The sequence below is a fragment of the Pan troglodytes genome, chromosome X (assembly GCF_028858775.2).
Source record: "Pan troglodytes isolate AG18354 chromosome X, NHGRI_mPanTro3-v2.0_pri, whole genome shotgun sequence".
In the NCBI taxonomy this organism is placed as follows: Eukaryota; Metazoa; Chordata; class Mammalia; order Primates; family Hominidae; genus Pan; species Pan troglodytes.
The window spans coordinates 51923806-51945339 of record NC_072421.2 but is presented as its reverse complement, the minus strand read 5'-3'; the positions used below and the strand labels follow the sequence as shown (position 1 = coordinate 51945339).

Genomic DNA, 21534 nt, shown 5'->3' with positions numbered 1-21534 from the left:
GGGAAGATTGTGAGGGCCTCCTAGAGGGACAGGATCCTGGGCAGCATTTCCAGAGATGGGGAGGAGTGCCTGTGAGCCCATCCCTTTATGAGCAATGTGGCTAGGGGTATATCTTCCTTCTCACAGAGGAGACTCTGGCATCTAACTCATAGTGTTCTCTACTACTCCTGCTGCCCTCCTGGAGTTCTTTCACTTTCCACATGGGTTGTATAACCAACACCCTAGAATCACAGGCCATGGACCCCTTATCTCCAGAATAGTCACCTTCTGTCCCCTTCAACTACCTACTCTCTGGACCTTATCATCACCTGGAGCTCCACCTCCTCTGTGTTCTTAAGTGCAACTGTCTGAGCACCAATACCCTCTCTCACTATGCGACTTCTCGCAATGTCACTCCAAGACACCTAGCAGCATATCTATCACATGAGAGTCACTTAAGTGATATTTATTGAATAAACTATACTAGTTCTTGGGTCTCGTGTTCATTGATCCTGCCTTTGTATCCCAATCCAGTAGCTACATCTTCCCACATTTCCACCTGCTGAAAGCTGATCTACCCTTCAAACTACAGCTGAGGTCCTGTCTCTCCCACATAAACATGTTGCTCGCTCCCCAAATATAGGGAAAAAAAGAAGCAGAGAGCACATCTAATTCACTTTGCAATTTCAATGTTTATTTCTGATACCAAAACTTGACAGCACACAAGGGGAAAAAAAGCAGTAGACAAGGAACAGCAAATAAATTTATCTTGCATGCCACTTTCAGTCAACAGGATGTGGCTCTCTAGATAGCTGTGTTTAGAAGGAATCTGAGGCTTCAGCCTCACACAGGGGAAAGACTACTGCGATTGATAGCAATATCTGTGAACATAAGAAAGAAGAAGTAAAAAAATCAATGATATATATCAAATAATAAGGAATATACATACCAAAGAGTGCTGCCCCATACTTTCCTCATCTCCCTACAATGAGTTTCCTAATACTTCTAGCTCATGCACATAAATACAACCCCATGGACCCTATATCCCCCAGAGACCCTAATTGCCCAATCCAAAGTGATGTACCTACCCAACATCTCACTCAACCCAGAAGAAACCAATGGCACCAAAGTTGGCAGCGAAGTTGGCACTGGCTGTACCACCAGGACCAATAATGGGACCGGCAAAGGTCTGAGGGAATCTGGAGCGGGCATTCTGGTGGTATCTGGCCCAGAAGGTAAATGGAATTCTGGACCAGGGATCTCCAAAATCTCCTTCCTCATCCCAGGTCAGCAGCTCAAACTCAATGTCATCCCAGCTCCAGGGCCCAGACACAGCCTCATCTCCAATTCCCATGCGGGTTCTTGCTTCAGCCCGGGCTTCGGCCTCAGCTGCAGCAGCATCCAGAGCATCCAAGGCCTCATCTGCAGCCTCCATGAACTGTGCAGTCCAGTCACGAGGGTCTCTTTTCTGAACCTGAGATGAGGAATAGAAAACAAAACAAAATCCATTTACAATAGCCAAGATATGGAATCAACCGACATGTCCATCAGTGGATGAATGGATAAGGACAATGTGATACACACACACACAATGGAATACTATTCAGCCTTTAAAAAGAAGGAAATTCTGCCATTTGCAACAACATGGATGATGCTGGATGACATTATGCTAAGTGAAATAAGCCAGACACAGAAAGACAAATACTGCATGACCTCACTTATACATGGAATCTAAAAACGTCTAACTCATAGAAGCAGAGAGTAGAATGGTAGTTTCCAGGGCCTGGGGTCAGGAGGGATAGGGAGATATCGGTTAAAAGGTACAAAGTTTCATTTAGATAGGAAGAATATGTTCTGGAGATAGACCGTATAGCATGACGACTATAGTTAATAATAATGTGTCGTTTATTTAAAATTGCTAAAAGAGTACATTTTAAATGTTCTCATCACAAAAAAAATGTCAAGTATATGAGGCTATGGAGAGTTAACTAGCTTGATGTAATCATTCTGCAATGTACATGTATTACCAAAACATCATACTGTACCCCATAAATATGTATATTTTTTATTAGTCAGTTAAAAATAAATGAATGGGCCGGGTACGGTGGCTCACGCCTGTAATCCCAACACTTTGGGAGGCTGAGGCAGGCAGATCACTTGAGGTCAGGAGTTTGAGACCAGCCTGGCTAACATGGCAAAACCCTGTCTCTAATAGAAAAATAAAAATTTAGCCAGGCATGGTGGTGGCACGTGCCTGTAATCCCAGATACTTGGGAGGCTGAGGCACAAGAATCGCTTTAACCTGGGAGGCAGAGGTTGCAGTGAGCCAAGATTGCGCCACTGCACTCTAGCCTGGGCAACACAGCAAAACTCCATCTCGGGAGAAAACAAATAAATAAATAAATAAAACAAAATACTTAAAAATTACATTGTACACCATAAATATATACAATTTTTGTCAATTATAACTTAGTAAAGTTGGGAAAAAATAAAAATACTTTAAAAACCTAAAAAAAAACCCAAAACAAACTCATAATTGTATTAGCTAATATATTAACATATGTTAGCACCTAATACATGTTAAGTTTACCTAACAGCAACAACAAATACTACCAGCAATGCGGCACCTACCACGTGCCACACCTAGGATCTCATTCCTACCCTGGGCCTTTCCCAGCCAGCTATACTTCATCCCTTGACCTATCAATGCTGGAACAGTTCCTCCATTACCTCTGCAATGAATCTCAGCACTTTCATCTTGCTAGTCTCATGGTAGGAACGGAGGCCCCAGAGGAACTCATACTCCGGGGGGTTGCTGTTGGGCACTCGTCTGTAGTCCAGGTATCTGAAAGAGCAAAACAGTCTTTGTGTCTACCTACCCAGGCAGAATGGTAGTCCACTAATGAAAAATAATCTTACATTTTTTAACAACAGATTTCAGATAGCAACTCCTCCTCGGGCTCATTCCTGAACACCATCAGGGTATTTACCCCTTAATCATCAAGCCTTAAATTCCTGCACTAGAACGCTAAGCACTCACTAGAGATGCAGGCGAGGCTTGTATAGGGTCACAGAAAGGACAACATTTCCTTTCACTCCTTCTGCCTCAGCTCTAGCTCCAGATTCTTGTAATCTTGTCAGTGAGCCACAGAGGTCCACTGAAATGAGTACAATGCAGTGCAAAAGTGTCAGCCTGGCCCAGCCTTGGGAATGTCTACTGTGGGGATGGTGGATGGGCTTCACTTGCAAGACAACTGCTTAGAAAAGTAGAAAAATTAGAAAAATTCTGGCCGGGTGTGGTGGCTCACACCTGTAATCCCAGCACTTTGGGAGGCAGAGGTGGGTGGATTGCTTCAGGTCAGGAGTTTGAGACCAGCCTGGCCAACGTGGTGAAGCCCCATCTCTACTAAAAATACAAAAACAGCCGGGCACGGTGGCACGCACCTGAAGTCCCAGTTACTCGGGAGGCTGAGGCACAAGAATTGCTTGAACCTGGGAGGTGGAAGTTCAAGCGAGCCAAGATTGCACCACTGCACTCCAGCATGGGCAACAGAGTGAGACTCAGTCTCGAAAAAAACAAACAAAAGAATTCGCCCGGTACGGTGGCTCACGCCTGTAATCTCAGCACTTCTGGAGGCCAAGGCAGGCAGATCACCTGAAGTCGGGAGTTTGAGACCAGCCTAACATGGAGAAACACCGTCTCTACTAAGAAGACAAAATTAGGTGGGCGTGGTGGCACATGCCTGTAATCCCAGCTACTCAAGAGGCTGAGGCAGGAGAATAGCTTGAACCCAGGAGGCAGAGGTTGCGGTGAGCCGAGATCACGCCATTGCACTCCAGCCTGGGCAACAAGAGCGAAACTCCGTCTCAAAAAATAAAAAAATAAAAAATAAAGAATTTAATCATGAGGAGTATATGCAATAAATACTCCTGAGGACATAAGTGTTTCTGTATGCACAGAAACACATATGCACAAGTATAGTGTAAGAAACGAGCTTGAGAAGGGCTTTCTTTTATTTTTTTTGAGACAGGGTCTCACTCTGTTGCCCAGGTTGGAGTGCAGTGGCATGATCACAGCTCACTGCAGCCTCAACTTCCTGGGCTCAGATGATTCTCCCCTACCTCAGCCTCCCAAGTAGCTGGGACTACAGGTGCATGTCACCACGCCTGGCTAATTTTTGTATTTTTTTGTAGAGATGGGGTTTCGTTATGTTGCCCAGGCTGGTCTTGAACTCCTGGGCTCAAGCGATCTGCCCACCTGAGCCTCCCAAAGTACTGGGATTACAGGCATGAGCCATTGTATCCAGCCAGGAAGGGCTTTCTAAAGCTGACCAGCACACAGGCAGAATCATAAGAAGCAGGAAAAGCCCCTTAGGCATCACTTACTTCTGCTTTACAAACTCATAGGTGAGAAGTTTCCTTAGATCTCCAAGGAGGGGATGTCTCACCCTGAAGGTAAAAAAAGGAAACCCACAATCAGAGGCTATTACCATGCCCAAAGAGCTTTCCAGAACAGAGGTCAGAGATGAGAAAAGAGGCAGAGAGTTCAGAACTGTTTCCCCATCCACCCAGGTCACATCTTTGGGCTCTGAACATCCCCAAACCAAACCCTCCAGACCCCCAGGTTAATGCAATCCTGGGACCATCCACTGTTGCCAAAGGATGGTACAAACAGGCAAGAGATGAGAGAGCCCAATCATACCCAGGACGCAGTCCCATCTTGCGTAGTGCCTCCCAGAGGACAGCTGCAATGGGAGGCAAGGGGAGACAAGGGACGGAAAATAAGCATGGAAATCAGGCTGTGGCCAATCCCCAGCTGCAGGTCCAGCCACTCACCCTCACTGGCACGGTTGCCATTCATGAAGATGACACCCAGAATCACCAAGAGGAGACCGAGCTTGGGTGTGTCTTTGGTCCTAAGGGAATATAGAAAGAATATATTTTCAGCAGCCATTTGCACGAGAGACCCCAACCAGCTTGCCCATCTAGCCTCCCCAATATTCCTCAGCTAGGGGAGAATTATACCCCAGCTCTGCCCATGACCTGCTATGTGACCCTGAACCCTGGACCCTGATCTACGTGAAACTCCTAGAAAAAAAGCACCACTGAGAAAGGCCATGTTCCACCTTCTTTCCCATCTTACGTTCCCAGTATGCCAGCCAGGGACTCGGGGGTACTGATGAGAATATACAGGTGTTCTTCTTTGTCAATTTCTTTCAGCTGAATCCCAAATTTCTACAGGGGCAAGAAAACAGACTATGAAATTACAACATCTAGCATAAGCTACCCATAGGCAGACACTCATCTCCCTGAGACTTGCCCTAAACTCCCAGTAGGAACCCCATGAATCTTTGAAATCAAGACTTTCCCCATTATTCCTGTACCCCAGGGCTGCCTTCTCACCTTCTCTAGGACAAAGCATGCACGTTCAATGATTTCTGGATAAACATCAGTGTATTCACGGATGATATCTCTCAGCATTTCTGTAGGAGAGAGGAGGGAGCCATCTGAGCCGAGCGGGGGCCACAGAGCAGCAGTCCCTTTGCCAGCCCTGCTGGGGGTAGCACAGTCAAGGTCCTCAAGGGTGGAAAGAGCCAACCATGGAAAGGAGGGGATAGAAGGGGAAGGGTCATACAAGCAGAAGAATGCCGACAGAGCATGGAGTGAAGGGAAGGGCAGAGCTTGGGGAGGGGACACTGGATGCATACCTGAGCGCTTGATGGGCACCTTTGTGTAGTCCTTAAGCATCAAGTACTTGACCAACTTATTTGCCTGGGAGGGAAAAAGGAAATCATTAAACTTATACAATATTTACAAAAAAACTTGGTTGAATTACAGATGAGAGGATGACAAAGAAAAGAGCAAGAGAGGGGAAAAGTGACTGGGGAGTTACAGCTCTTACTCTTTCCTGAAGAAGGGCCACATCTCGGGGCTGTGCAGCACCCGGGTTCTGTGAGGCACGCGAGTTGGGAGAAGGGCGCAGGTTAGGCGAGGGGCGCAGGTTCTGCCAGTCAGGTGGAATTGGCCAATCAGCGGGGATCCAGTCAGGTGGTAGTGGCCAGTCAGTGGGAAGTGGCCAATCAGGTGGCAGTGGCCAGTCGGGTGGTAGCGGCCAGTCAGGAGGACCTTGCCAGTCTGGAGGACCCTGCCAGCCCGGTGGGGTCTGCCATCCAGGTGGGGTCTGCCATCCAGGTGGATTCTGCCAGGCCAGTGGATTCGGCCAGACAACAGGGCCGGGCCAGACAATGGGGTTTGGCCAGATCACTGGGTTCTGCCAGATTACTGGGTTTGGCCAAATCACTGGGTTCTGCCAAGCGACTGGGTTCTGCCAGGCTGGTGGGGTCTGCCTAGCTGGAGGGCTCTGACGTGCTGGTGGGGTCTGCCTGGCTGTCTGGTTTTGCCAGCCTGAGGGGTTCTGCCAAGCCAATGGCGTCTGCCAGAGCACATTGGGGGGTGCGCCAGGTGGGTTCTGAGTGGTCACTGGAACTGGTGCAGACCTCCAGGTCCCTGCAGCCAGTGGGGCCCGCCTCTGATCCCCACTGCTGTTCTCTTCAACATTCAAGTTATTAATCTGCATCATCAGAGAGAAGAAAAGTTCAGAATCACCAGTGGGTTCTGTGTCCTCACCTTATCTATTCCAGGAATGCCCTCTAAACCCTCACCTGTAGTGACAGCCTGACCCACTAGCCATTGGTCACCCTGAGTCCTGGGTTTGTCTTTCACTGTCTTCCAGGCAGGAGTTTCATCTCCGAGCCAGGCCAGGAGCAACCCAAAGATGGGGCCTGAGGCTTCTCCTCTTCCTATGTCCACCACTGGTTCTGCCTGTACCACCCTGAACAAATCACTCAAGTCACTTCACCTCTCTGGCACTTAATTTCCTTCTTTGTAAAATTGGCACTATGATCCCTACCTGGTAGGAGGTGCCTTTAAGGTTTAATGAGACAACCTGTGTGAATGTGCCTAGCTCAAGGCTTAACACATGGTGGTTACTAACATAACAAAATGTAAACTGAATTACATACAGGTTGTATATATTATTTGTGTCCATGTATTATCTCCCCATCAGTTTGTGAACATCCGGAGGACAGGAATAAACATTCTCTTCAAATGCCCTATAGCCTAGCTGAATACAGTTACATACATTGTTTTGTTTAGAACAAATGAACACCCTCAGAGAAGAAAGGAGAGAGCCCCAAAGCAAAATGAAGTTAGCAGGGATCTCACCTTGCGGGTCCTCTTGCCCCGAATTATTGTCCGGGACTCCAGATTCTGAGCCTGGGAACCATCTGCTGATGTCTGTGCAGTTGCACCGTCAGGTTCAGAGATACCTGGGTCGGTCTCTATGTCAGCCTGGGAAGTGGACATTTTGGCCTGATTTACATTCTGGGTCTGGGTATCAGCTGTTGGGGCCTTAGTGGTATCATTCCAAGCCTTGAAAGGGGTCTTAGGCCTGCTGTTGGCCAGGTCATTGGCATTGAGAGACTGAGAGAAATTGTAGGTGGCATTTGGGCCCACTTTAGTAGTGGCATTCTGGGCCTTGAAGGCCATCTCAGACTTGTTAGCAGCTAACTCACCAGTGGTTGCTGCCTGGGAAAAATCATAGGCAGCATTTGGACCCTTTGGGGTAGCATTTTGGGACTTAAAGGCTGCCTTGGGCTGCGTGTTGGGCACATCCTTGGCATTATGAGCCTGAGAGAAATCATAGACACCATTTGGGCCTTTTGTGGTGGCATTCTGGACTTTAAAGGCTGACTTAGGCCTAGCGGCAGCTGCTGAAACCTGAATGTCAGCCATCTCATTGGCAGTTGGGGGCTGTGAACTCTGGGGACTAGCAGCTGTGGTGGCCTGGTTAGTAGGTGGAGCCTCTGAGATCTGGATGGCCTCCATCAAGGTCTGCATAAGCAAGGCGCTGTCTTCTACGGAGGCCTCAGCCTGCAAACACAGGGGGGAAAAAAATTAAATCTCTGGGCCTCTGAGGCAGGAGGTGGGGTGGGAATAGGGAGCCCGGGTGGCAGCGCAGCAGCGGAGCTGCAGGCGGGAGGTGGGTGCAAAAACAGGGGGGCTGAGGCAGAGATCTAGGGGGCCCGCGAGGGGCGATGGGGGACCAGGCGGGTACTAAACATGTGGCAGGGGTGAAGTAGGGCAGGGGCAAAATGAGGGGTGGGGCGGTATGCGGAAAGTGGGCACGAACAGGAGCCGGGGACGCTCCAAGAGGCGTGCAGTAGCAGCTCAGGACGGCAGGCGGATCGCGGAGTTGAGAATAAGGGGGGTCGCACAGAGTGGGGAATGCAGAAAGAGGGAGGGTGGAGGCAGGAGGCTTGGGGAGGGGGTGACAGACTGCTCTACAAGCGTCAGGACTCTGGAAAAAAAAAATGGTTCCTTACCCACCCCGCATTCTCTGGGCAGATTGCCCTGACTACTAACAGGGTCTCCCCTCTCTCTGAGCAGGGACTGATGGCTGAAAAGAGACGCCCCTCCCCCCCTTCGATAAACGATGGGAATTCGAAAAGCCCACGGAGTCTAGTCACTAAATAGGGTCAAACCGGATCCCGGCGTTTGGGAGACCAAAGAGGCCCGCGGGGAGGGGTGACTGTCGGCTGGGGAAATGGTGGGGTGGGGAGTGGAGATCTCACCTGGAAGCCGAGGAGGCCCGCACCACAGTCCATTTTCTGAGCCATGGCTCCTGTCCCTCTGGCAAGAGCGGAGCCTGGGGGCTGTGGGAGAGGGGCAGGGCATTATACTACAGAGGGCAAATACGAAGGACCTAATTGGGAGGGGGGTGACTGTGGTCTGACTGTGCGGGCGGATAAGGTGAATGTGAGGAGGAACGGATCGGAGCGGTAAAAGTGAATGGGCGTCCAGATGGAGGTTCTGAACCCCGAGAAGCTACTGACAGGGCGAAGCTTCAAATGGGGATCGGGAAGCAGATGAGTTCTGAATTCGGAGGGGGGGTGCGGTTGGGTTGGGATTCGCATTTGGGAAGTTGCATGGAGGTTTTGAGTCAGGAGGAATCATCTAACAGTACAGATCGAGGTCAAGGAATCTGAGGATTTCGAACGATGGGAGGGATCGGACAGGGGTTTTGAATCAGGAAGGATCGGGAGGGGCATTGAATTGGGGTTTGGGGGGTGGAAGGGGATTCAGAATCCAGGGTGAAGGGATCGGGATAAAAAAAAATGGGGGCCCGCACCAGGGGGCAGATGCCCAGTCTGGGGGCTAATTCTCACCTTGCCTCAGGCCCCAACCCCAACCCCCTCGCTGCCTCCCTTCTTCACGACTCAGAGGATCGGGATTGCTGGGCTCGGCTCTCAGCAGCCGCACTCTCTCCTTGTCCAGGAGAAAATGCCAGCGCGGCAGCTTGGGCGACCCCGCCTCTTCGCCTAATATACCACCCACCGCCTCAGGACGTTACGCGCATGCGCAAACACTGAACGGCCAAAGTCAGTCCCGCCTGCTTTCCCAACAAAAGCTTCGTCCTGGAGACCATGATGCGCATGTGCGCTGGAAGGCGGTCCCGCCCCCTTTGCCAACACACCACCCCACCACCAACCAGGTCGACACTATACAACAGCACCTCCCCTTCCTCTACGCCCCCTCCCCCACAGATGCGCTGTGCCTCTTGGTCCCACCCCTTGCCCCACACACCGGCCCCCTACCTTTTCCGCAATGCGTCTCTATTCCGTCCCTCCCCTATTCAAGGCCCCTCCTGTCAGGCCGGCTTGCATCTCCACCCCCTTGTCCAGCATGCTTAGGTCTCTGTGTGGGGTCTCTAATTGCAACAAGTGTTAGACCTCTGCTGAGGAAACGGAATGGCCTGAGAGGATACACTATTGGAGCTAACAAAGTAGTAGTAGTAAGTCTGTGGCTGCCACGTGACTCCATGATTTCTCCCTCACCCCCTGCCCGCCCCCACAAGCTCCCAGACGCAGAAAGAACGTTAGTTTCTTCCCTTTCTTTCTGCAGCTCCGGTGATGGACTCATTTTGTGTGTGTTGGGGGAGGAAAGGAGGGAAGGGCACAGCTTGTACATCACAGCAGGATTTGTGCTGGAGCTTGTCTTCCTGTCACAGCAGCCCTGGGAAGTGGATGTCAGCACCCCCATTTTGCAGATCAGGAAGCTGAGGCACAGATACATTGCATGAACTAGACAAGGCCACAGAGCCAGGAAACAAAATGCAAAATTTGGGTCTGGGTCTTCCTGACTCCAAAGCCCACGTTCTGCTCATGCTGGCCTGGGGACTAAGGGTACCCCTCCCTCCTCCATTTGAGCAACAGACCACGGCACCCCATTTGTACCAAACAAGCAAAGTTTGTGTTCTAGGAGGCCCAAGCTCATGCTCTGCATTCAGGAGGACACAAGCAGAGGCCCCCACCCTCCCCCTGCCCTGTGTGGGTCCATCCAGGTGTGGGAATTGCTCCTTGGGGTCCACTCTGTGCTCAGAACATCAGGCCTCTTCCTTATCAGGGACACAATCACAATGTCCCTGAGGCCTTCCTGGTGCCCACTGGAGCAGCCAGGACAATCAGACCTGTGTGTCTGAGCCATGGCAAGCCCTGGTTCCTTTCAGGGCTGGGGCCTGGGGCAGCTGTGGTTTTATGGAGAGAAACTGGGCTGGGCTTCAGAATTCCAGGGATGGAGTGCCCAGCCTGTCTGTCTCGAGCTGTGTGAGCCCGCACGGGTCACTCAATTCTCTGGGCCTGGTTTCTCAATGTGCAAAGTGGAATGCACAGCAAGTGGGTCCTACCCAAGGACACACACACTGCTATGCTTCCAGGATAACTGGAGAAACTCAAAAAGGCAGAAAATTAAATACAGATGTGAGGTGACTCAAATTAAACTGGTACATTTCCAAAATTCAAGACAGATCTTTGTGCAGTTCACATTTGTTCTGGCATCAACTCATGCCAGAAGCCTGAACATGAAAGGAAGCTAATGCTAGGAAGGACTGCAGCATTTGGTCCCCAAGGGCCAACATCAGTTCTGCCTGGCTGGATGACTTTCCTCATCTGTTGCATAGCAACCTCCTCTGTCAGCTGCCTGTTTTTCCTCAGCACTTCCTCTGTAAAGTGTCTGCAGTGAGACGTGATCAGACTCAGGAAAGGAGGTCAGAAACACCATTTTCTATGCTATCTGTTTCCATATCTCTATCTTCGGTCATGACTTGGCCTATGAATTCTAGATCCATAGTAACTACCTACCTCACTTCTCCAAATGGATATCTCTCAGTATTCTCTAAATTAACAGGTCCCAAACCGATTCCTTCATACGCCTCCTCCTTCTCACCAACACAGTGTTTCTCCTCTAGTTATGCCTTTCTCCCCCATTTAGAGTGTAAACCTCTTAGGGAGACAGATTTTTGTTTTATTCATTGTTGTTTCCCCAGCACCTAGAACCATGCCTGGCACATTTTTATATCCTCAATAAATATTTGTTAAATGAATGAATCGCACTCTCCATCCCATTGCTAAAGCAAGAAACCTGAGAGGCAATTTTTCCTGTGATCAATTCACTTATTTTTCCTCATTATACAAATAATGCACACTCATCACTATACATTCAAACACTGCCTAAATATTTTAGAAATTAAATAAACATCACTAAATCTCATCACCTTGGACAATTGCTTAGATTTGGTGCTACCTTTTCATACTTTACGCACATATATGTTGTTACATAAATGATGTGTTATATATGCCAGACCTTAAATTGCATTCTTTTCCTTACTGCTTCCCACTTCCTTTCAATTCTACCTTCACCTGCCAAACACTTGTTTTTAACACCATTTGATATCCTTCCATACTCAAAAGTTGTTTTTTATTTTTACAAATTTAAGATTACATGAACTTTTATGTGTCTGAATTATCTTATTTGACAACAGTCTACCTGTGATTCGTTCTTTTAAATGACTGCATAATATTCCATGGTAAGAATGTACCACAATGTATTTAACCATTCCATGGATGGAATCCATTTTAGTTTCAGGATTTTTGTGGGGAGCGTGGCACATACAACAACATTGCAATAAAAATACTTGTACATATATTCTTATACTTTAATAATTAATGTTTGTCTTTATTTCCGTGACACCAGAAGCCCAGGAGTAAGACTGACATACTCTACAAGACTTTTCCATTTTTTTTTTTTTTTGCCAATCTTATGTGTATTTATTGGTATCTCCTTATGGTTTTAATTTATATTTCTGATAAGCAATGTGGTAGAACACATTTTTATACATTAATGAACATATTAGATTTATTTTGTAATATGCTTGTATATTTTACCTGTTTTTCATTTGGGTTGTCTGTCTTACTGACTTTTAGGAGTTCTTTATATAGCGTTATAGATCCTTACTGAAAACCCTTGGGGCCAGATGTATTTCGATTTTTAACATTTTAGTAAGGTCATATATATTCTTATTTAACAGTTCCAACTGCAAAAGCCACAAAGGCCAGATATTCACTTCTTCACATGCCCTTGGCAGCTAAGAGAATGTGATCTAGGATTTACCAGTGTGGCAAGCTCCTGAAGACCATCCTCAGATTCAATGATTTGCTAGAAGGACTCGGAGAACTCAGAAAAAGTGTTATGGCTATTGTTTATTACAGTGAAAGGATACAGATTAAAATCAGCAAAAGTAAAAAGTACATAGGGAAAAATTCAGGAGAGACCAGGCACGACTTTTCAGTTGTACTCTCCCAATGGAGTTGTATGGCCAGTGCTTAATTCCCCCAACAATGATGTGTGAAAACATGTATGAAATACTGTCAACCAGGGAAGTTCACCCAAGCCTTGGTGCCCAGAGTTGTTTTTGGGGTTCAGTCAGATAGGCATGGAGCACCTGTGTGGTTGACCTTAGTTATTCAGTCTCTAGTCCATGCAGAGGTTAAACTAGTATCTCTCAGCCCAAGGCTCACACCACAAATCACACTGTTAGCACAAACTATCCAGTGTGGGCCAAGGCCACAGTAAACAAAGACACTCTGATCAGGCAGGATACTTCCCAGGGCTTACAGATTATCTCCCAAGAGCTGGTCAAGAGCCAAAGCATTCTTTGCAAAAGACCTTTTTTTGGAAAGCACAGGGTTTGAACATTGCAGACCTGCTGAGTACAACCCTTTCACTGCAGTTACAACTTAGACCTAACACTTTGTTTCAAAGGAGTAATTCAAATATGCAGTGATGGAATTCACCACCATAGTTGTGGTGGTGGGAGCAGCAGCCACAAGAAAATCCAGTTTCTAGGGGCAGCATTAGCGGCAGGGCTAACATCCGGTGTCCATTGTTCAGTAGCGGCAGCAATGGTATCCAACCAGCTAATACATATGGCTTTTTTTTGTTTTTGAGACAGAGTCTCACTCTTTCACTCAGGCTGGAGTGCAGTGGCATGATCTCAGCTCACTACAACCTCCACCTCCCAGGTTCAAGTGATTCTCCTGCTAGAGCCTCCCGAGTAACTGGGATTACAGGCACCCACCACCACGCCCGGATAATTTTTCTATTTTCAGGAGAGATGGGGTTTCACCATGTTGGCCAGGCTGGTGTAGAACTCCTGACCTCAGGTGATCCACCCACCTCGGCCTCCCAAAGTGTTAGGATTACAGGCATGAGCCACCATGCCCGGCCCTATGACATGATTTTTGAAATATAACTGATGCCCTACTGCTTTTAGGTAATATTTTATTAATTCTGCTTTTAAAAAACTTTTTAAACTTTTTATTTTGAAATAATTACAGATACACAGGGAATTGCGAGGATAGTACAGTGAGGTTCTATGTACCCTTTATCTGCTTCCCCAATGGTTACATCTGTGTAACTGCAGTACAAAATCAAAACCAAGACACTGACATTGGTACAATATGTGTATATAGTTCTATATCACCTTATCACATGTGGAAGTCTCTACAAACACCACAGCAATCAAGACACAGAACTATTTCATCACCACAAAGATTTCCCTCTTACTACCCCATTATAGTCACAACCAACCCTCCTCCACCGCCCCCATCCCTAACCCCTGGCAGCCACTAATGTGTTCTCCATCTCTATAATTTTATCATTTCAAGAGGTCATGAAAATGTAATCATACAATATGTCACATTTTGAGATTGGCTTTTTTCACACTCAGCATAATGCCTGTGAGATGCATCCCAGTTGTCTTGTGTATCAGAGTTTCTTGTTTTATTGTTGAGTACTATTACATGGTATAGAGGTGCTACAACAGTTGGTTTAACCATTCACCCACTGAAAGACATCTGGGTCATTTCCAGTTTTGGGCTACTGTGAATGAAGCTGCTACACACATTTGTGTACAAGTATCTGTATGAACCTAAGTTCCCATTTCTCTGGGATAAGTACCCAAGAGTGCAATTGTTGGGGTATATAGTAAGTGCATGTTAGTTTTACAAGAAATTACCAAACTTTCCTAGAGTGATCATACCATTTGACATTCCCACCAGCAATGTGTGAAGGATACAGTTTCTCCAAATCCTTGCTAGCATCTGCTGGTGTCAGGATATTTTGGCCATAGGTGTGTAGTAATATCTTACTGTGGTTTTAATTTGCATTTCCCTAATGGCTAATGATGTTGAACATCTTTACATGTGCTTATCTGCCATCCATATATCCTCTTTGATTAAATGCCTCTTCATGCCTTTTACCTATTTTTTAATTAAAAAAAATTTTGTGGGTACATAGTAGGTATATATATTCATGGGGTACATGAGACGTTTTGATACAGGAATGCAATGTAAAATAAGCACATCACTGAGAATCCATCCCCTCAAGCATTTATGCTTTGAGTTACAAACAACCCAATTACACTATGTTACTTTAAAATGTACAATTAACTATAGTCACCCTATTGTGCTATCAAGTAGTAGGTCTTATCCATTGTTTCTAAGTATTTTTTGTACCCATTAACCATCCCCACCTCCTTCCCAGCCCCCCATTACCCTTAATTGCATTGTTTTCTTTCTTTTCTCTTTTACTGTTGAATATTGAGAGTTCATGTATTTTATGTATGAGTCTTTTGTCAGATATATGGTTTGCAAATACTTTCTCCCAGTTTGCAGAGACTTTTGCAGGGGAAATTTTGAAGAAATTCAATTTATTGGTTTTTTTTTTCCTTTTATGGATTGTGGGCTTTATTTCATTTCTAAGAACTCTTCAACAAGCCCTAGTACCTCACAATTTTCTCCTACAATATCTTCTAAAAGTTTTATGGTTTTAATTTTTACATCGATGTCTGTCATCCATTTGAGTTTAAGTTTTAATGAGGTGTGAGGTTTAGGCTGAAGTTCATTTGGCAGCGGGGAGGGGGCAGGGGGGTGGGTGTCAGAGCTATGGATATCCAGTCAGGCCAGTACAGGGTGATTAAAGGGTGATCCTTCTTCCTTTGAATTGTTTTTGCACCTTTGTCGAAAATCAGCTGGCATATTTGTGAGGCAATTTCTGAGTTCTCTGTTCTATTCTATTTTCTGTGTCTGTTCATCTACCAAATCCTACAGTCTTGATTATAATAGTCAGTAGTCTCAAATTTGAATAGAATGATTTCTCCCACTTTATCTTTCTTTTTCAAAATTATTTTATGTATTATTCTGGTTCTTTTGTCTTTCCATATATTTTGGGATAATCTTATTTATATCTACAAAACATCTTGCAGGGATTTTGATAGGAACTGCACTTAAACTGTGTATCAATTTAGGGAAAATTAATATCATTTTTTACATTGATTCTTACAATCCATGAATGTGACGATATGTGCTTCTCCATTTATTTTGCTCTTCTTTAATTTCTTCACTAACGTTGTAGTTTTTAGTATAGAAATATTGTATATGTTTTGTCAATTTACACGTATTTCACCTTTTTTTTTTTTGAGTCATTGTATTCTCTTTTTTTTCTTCTTTGTTTTGAGACAGGGCCTTGTTCTGTTGCTGAGGCTGGAGTGCAATGGTGCGATCATGGCTTACTGCAGCCTTCAACTCTTGGGCTCAAGCGATCCTCCCACTTCAGCCTCCCAAGTAGCTGGGACCACAGGTGCGTGACACCATGCCCAGTTAATTATTTGAATTTTTGTAGAGATGTGGTCTCCCTATGTTGCCTAGGCTGGTTTCGAACTCCTGAGCTGAAGTGATTGCTCCCGCCTCAGCCTCCCAAAGTGCTGGGATTACAAGTGTGAGCCACTGTGCCCAGCCCAGTATTCTATTTTTAATTTCCACGTGCTCATTGCTAGGATATAGAAATAAAATTGATATTGGTAAGTTGACCTTGTACCCTGTGACCTGCTAAACTCACTTATTAGTTCTAGGAGATTTTTTTTTTTTTGGTAGATTTTGGGAATTTCTACATATACTATCATGACATCTGGAAATAGTGAGTTTTATTTCTTCCTTTCTGATCTGTATTGCTTTTCTTTCTTTACTGAGCTGGCTAGAATTTCCATTATTATTTTGCTTTTTGTTGTGCTTTGTTTTTTAAGAAGCATGCTTAGATTTACCTTTAATTTTTAATTTTTATGGATACATATTTGTTGTATATATTCATGGGTTACATGTGATACTTTGATACATGTATATGATGTATAATGATCTCATCAGGGTACGATCTTGTATAATGATCTCATCAGGGTAACTGAGATATCTATCACCTCAAACATTTATCATTTCTTTGTATTGGGAACGTTCCAAATCCACTCCCCTAGTTATTTTGAAACATACAATAAATGATTGTTAACTATAGTCGCTGTATTGTGCTACTGACTACTAGGTCTTATTCCTACTAACTGTATTTTTGTACCCCTTAAACAACCCCTCTTTAAGCTCCCCACCCCCCACCCTTCTCAGCCTCTGGTAATCATCACTCTACTCTCTACTTCCATGAAATCAAATTTTCCTTAGCTCCTGCATATAAGTGAGAATATGTAATATTTGTCTTTCTGTGTCTAGCTTATTTCACTTAATATAATGTCCTCCAGTTCCATCCATGTAGCTGCAAATGACAGGCTCTCCTTATTTTTATGGCTGAATAATATTTCATTGTGCATATATACCATATTTTCTTTATCTATTCATCCACTGATGGACCCTTAGGTTGATTCCCTATCTCGGCATTGTGAATAGTGCTACAATAAACACAAGAATCCAGTTATCTCTTTGATATATTGATTTTTCTTTCTTTTGGACCTATCTCTCACCATATACAAAAATCAAATCAGAATGGGTTAAAGACTTAAATATAAGACCTATAACTATTAAAGTACTGGAAGAAAACATTAGGGAAGTGCCCCGGGATTGGTTTGGGCAAAGATTTTTTTAGTAAGACCTCAAAAGCACCTCAAACAAAGAAAAAATGAACAAATGGGATCACATCAAGCTAAAAAGCTTCTGCACAGCAAAGGAAACAATCAACAAAGTGAAGAGAAAACCTACAGGATGGGAGAAAATATTTGCAAACTATTCAACTGACAAGGAATTTAATAACCAGAATATATAAGGAACTCCAATAACTCAATAGAAACACACACACACATACACACTCCGCAAATCCTCCAATTTAAAAATGGGTAAATGACCTGAATAGATAATTCTCAAAAGGCATACAAATGACCAAGGGAATATTTTTTTAAAATGCTCACCATCACTAGTCATTAGAGAAATACAAATCAAAACCACAAAGAGATATAATTTCACTCCAGTTAATAATGGCTATTACCAAAAAGACAAAAAGTAATGGATGTTGGCAAGGATGTGGAGAAAGAGGAACACTCATACATTTTTTTTGGAATGTAAATTAATACAGCCACTTTAGAAACAGTATAGAGGTTCCTCAAAAAACTAAAAACAGAACTGTCATATGATCCAGCAACCCAATACTATTTTGATAGCAGTGGTGAGTGCAAATACTTACCTTGTTCCTGATGGCAAGGAGAAATTCAGTCTCTCACCATTAAGTCTGATGCCAGGTGAAGGTTTAGTGCATATCTTAAAAAATCAAATTGAGGAAGTTACTCTCTATTAGTGGGTTGCTGACAGTTTTTAGCAAAAATGAACTGTTGGATTTTCTAAAATGCTTTTTCTTTGTCAATCAATATGATAATGGCTTTTATTCTTTAGCCTGTTGATATAATGGATTACATTGCTGGATTTATGGATGCTGAACCGTACATGGAATAAATTCCACTTGGTCATGGTGTATAACGTTTTCTACAACACTGGATTTGACTTACTAATATTCTGTTGAAGACTTTTGCGTCTATGTTCGTGAGACATATTAATGTGTAAGTTTCTTTCGTGTACTTTGGTTTCGGGATGAGGGTAAGACTGACTTCACAGAATTAATGGAAGTTGTTTCCTCTTATTTTCTGGATGAGATTGTGTAGAAATGCTGTTCATCCTTCTTTGAACAATTGTTAGAATTCTTAATTTCTTTTATAAGAACTTCCTTTGGCCATTATTTTAGGATAGGTAGGCTAGAAACAAATTCTTAGTTTTCCTTCTTCTGGAAATGTCTTGATTTACTCTTTATTACTAAAGGATATTTTATTTTCATTGGGTATTTTATTTTCATTGAGTATTTAATTCCAGGTTAATGAGTCTTTTCTTGCAGCACTTGAAAAATATTGTGGCCTCTATGGTATCTAATGAGAGAGCTTCTGTCTGTCATTGCTTTGGTATTCTCTATAGGTAAGGTGTCATTTTGCTCTGGTGGGTTTCAAGATTTTTTGTTCTGTCTTAAGCTTTCAGAAGTTTGAAAATGGTTTCTTTGACCATATCTTCTTGGGGGGTTGCTCAGCTTCTTGAATCACTGAATCTGTGGGATTGTCTCCCCCACCCCCAAATTTGGGACATTTTCAGCCATTGTATCTCTCAACACTTTTTCAGTACCTCTTCTCTCTCTCTTCTGTGATTACAATGACACATATTTAAATCTTTTGTAATAGTCCAACAAGTGCCTAAGGCTCTGTTTTTTGTTGTTGTTGTTTTGTTTTTCAGTATATTTTTCTCTGTCATTCAGACTGAATAATTTCTATTGTTCTATCTTCAAGTTCCTGATTAATTCTTCTGTTATTTTTATTTTGCTGTTGAGTTCATCTACTGAGGTTTGTTTTTTAAAGTCCATGTATTAAAATTTTCAGTTTTAAAATTTCCTATTAATTTTTCTTTATATCTCTGATTTCTTTTAGAGATTTCCAATTTCTTTGCTAAGACATCCTTTTTTTCATTTGTTCTAAGCATGTTCACAATTGCTCACTGAAACATTTTTAGGATGGCTGTTTAAAAATCTTTGTCAGATGATTCTAATAACTGTGCCATCTTGATGTTGATGTGTGTTGACCGTCTTTTGTCACTCAAGTTGTGATTATTACAGTTCTCACTATGACAAGTGATTTTCAGTTGAATCCTGGATATTTTTGCATATTATGTTATGAAGATCTGGGTCTTATTTAAATCTTCTGTTTTACCACATGTAGGTGGAAGTCCAGGTTCCATACTCAGATTCCACTGATACCTGGGGTTGAGGAGCTTCCTGTCACCATGGGCTAAGTGACAGTTCCAGCTTTTACCAGTACCACTCTGCTTGGGAGAGACTGGGTGCCCAGTTACTTCTCTCCAAATGGCCTCCATTGAGACCACTGATAGACAGGTATCATTGTTACTGTTGGGTGGTGATAAAAACCTGACTCTTCATTAGGCTTCCTCTTGATACCACACCATTTGTTAGGGGAGAGGCACCTCATTATCACTCATTAGGGGTGGAAATCTAGGCTCCCCACATAGTCTCTACTAACTGAGGGGACTAGAATGTTCCCACTCCCCATTCATCTTACCACTCTATCAGGGAATTAGAGGTCTTATTACAGGCTGGCAAGGGTGGAAGTCTCTCTAGTTGGCCTTTGCTAGTAGGGGTAGAGGTATAGTCTTCTCTGGTATTTAGCTACAGTAGAGCGGTCATTGTTTAAAAAATTTTGTCAGCCAGGCGCAGTGGCTCACGCCTGTAATCCCAGCACTTTGGGAGGCTGAGGCAGGCGGATCACCTGAGGTCACGAGTTCGAGACCAGCCTGGACAACATGGCAAAACTCCGTCTCTACTAAAAATACAAAAATTAGCCGGGCGTGGTGGCACGTGCCTGTAATTCCAGCTACTCAGGAGGCTGAGGCAGGAGAATCGCTTGAACCCGGGAGGCGGAGGTTGCAGTGAGCCAAGATCGCACCACTGCACTCCAGCCTGGACAACAAGAGTGAGACTCCGTCTCAAAAAAAAAAAAAAAAGTAAAAAATAATTGCCTTACTAAGCTGTCTGTTCTTTAGGTGAAGAAAGAGTGGATTTACATTGAAGCTTTTTTTTTTTTTTTTTTTGTCTGTGCCCTTTGGTGTTTCCAGTTTGCCAGTTTCTCTAGCATCTGGTCTAGGATGTACGCAGCAAAAAGAAAACACAGGGAACTTACCTCCATGTTGATTCCTTGGTTACAAGTTCCCTAGAGAATACATCATCTTCTTTTCAACTTTCTGGGTCTTCTTATGTTTTGTTTATATATTTTTTCCAGAGATGAATAGGGAAAATACATCTACCCTGTTTACTACTTCTTTCTGGAAGTAGAAGTCCTCAATTCTAGTATTTTATTTTTTTAAAAATCTATTGTGATTTCTTAATGTACAATCACACTATAAGAAAAAGAAATAATTTGATCACTTCTTTTACAATATGAATAGCACTTATTTGGTGGTCTTCTCTGAGTTGCTAAAACATCAAGAGCAATATTGAGTAATAATCTAAATAAGTAACATCCCTTTCTTTTTCCTGAAGTGACTTTACCATTTTGCCTATCAGAATAATTATGGCTTTTTGATAAGTAGTTTTTAAAAATCATATTTAATAGCTTCTTTTTCTCCCTATTTTACTTTGGGTTATTCATAATGCCTCTCTCTGCCTTATTCCCCAGTCAAACCCATCACCTATTCCTGTTACCATTTTAAGTACATTTTTATTGCATTCTATTACCTTTTTCTCTCTTTTCCACTATCTTGTTAGATGGGAGCATGAAGAGTGGGAGAAATGAGAAAGAAGGTCAAGTAGGAAAGAAAGGAATTGAGGAGGAAGAGAGGGAAGAAGAAAAGAAGAAAGAATATAATGGGAATAAGAAAAGATGAATGAAAATAGCAGCTGGAAGTAAATGGAATTAGGAAGATAAGGAAAAATAAGATAATGGAGAAAGAACAGATACTAAGTTGAAGTAGAAAAAGCAAGAGGAGGCCAGGTGCAATGGTTCATGCCTGTAATCCCAGCACTTTGGGAGGCTGAGGCAGGTAGATCACCTGAGGTCAGGAGTTCGAGACCAGCCTGGCCAACATGGTGAAACCCCGTCTCTACTGAAAATACAAAAAATTAGCTGGGCATGGTGGCAAGTGCCTGTAATCCCAGCTACTCAGGAGGCTGAGGCAGGAAAATCGCTTCTACCCAGGAGGCGGAGGTTGCAGTGAGCCAAGATATTACCATTGCACTCCAGCCTGGGCAACGAGAGCGAAACTCCATCTCAAAAAAAAAAAAAAAGAAAAGAAA

The 21534-nt window shown here is 44.0% G+C and overlaps 1 protein-coding gene across 3 annotated transcripts in view; it reads right to left on the bottom strand.

Annotated features, from left to right (window-relative positions):
* Nucleotides 1-651: 651 nt before the first annotated feature.
* MAGED1 (MAGE family member D1) overlaps nt 652-21534 on the bottom strand; it is a 99261-nt gene continuing 78378 nt past the window's right edge. The window contains exons 1-13 of one of the 3 annotated variants that reach the window (XM_521067.7): nt 9207-9504; nt 8613-8693; nt 7204-7911; nt 5882-6550; nt 5688-5751; nt 5383-5462; nt 5123-5214; nt 4816-4895; nt 4682-4724; nt 4366-4428; nt 2710-2824; nt 1068-1453; nt 652-860 (exon numbers count right to left, since the gene is read on the bottom strand). In XM_521067.7, the coding sequence (XP_521067.3) occupies nt 1076-1453; nt 2710-2824; nt 4366-4428; nt 4682-4724; nt 4816-4895; nt 5123-5214; nt 5383-5462; nt 5688-5751; nt 5882-6550; nt 7204-7911; nt 8613-8657 (2337 nt within the window). In that variant the 5' untranslated portion in view covers nt 8658-8693; nt 9207-9504 and the 3' untranslated portion in view covers nt 652-860; nt 1068-1075. Of the gene's footprint in view, nt 861-1067; nt 1454-2709; nt 2825-4365; nt 4429-4681; nt 4725-4815; nt 4896-5122; nt 5215-5382; nt 5463-5687; nt 5752-5881; nt 6551-7203; nt 7912-8612; nt 8694-9206; nt 9505-21534 lie in introns of those variants that run through there. The other 2 variants (XM_003317464.5, XM_054676291.2) reach the window with 2 other exon arrangements.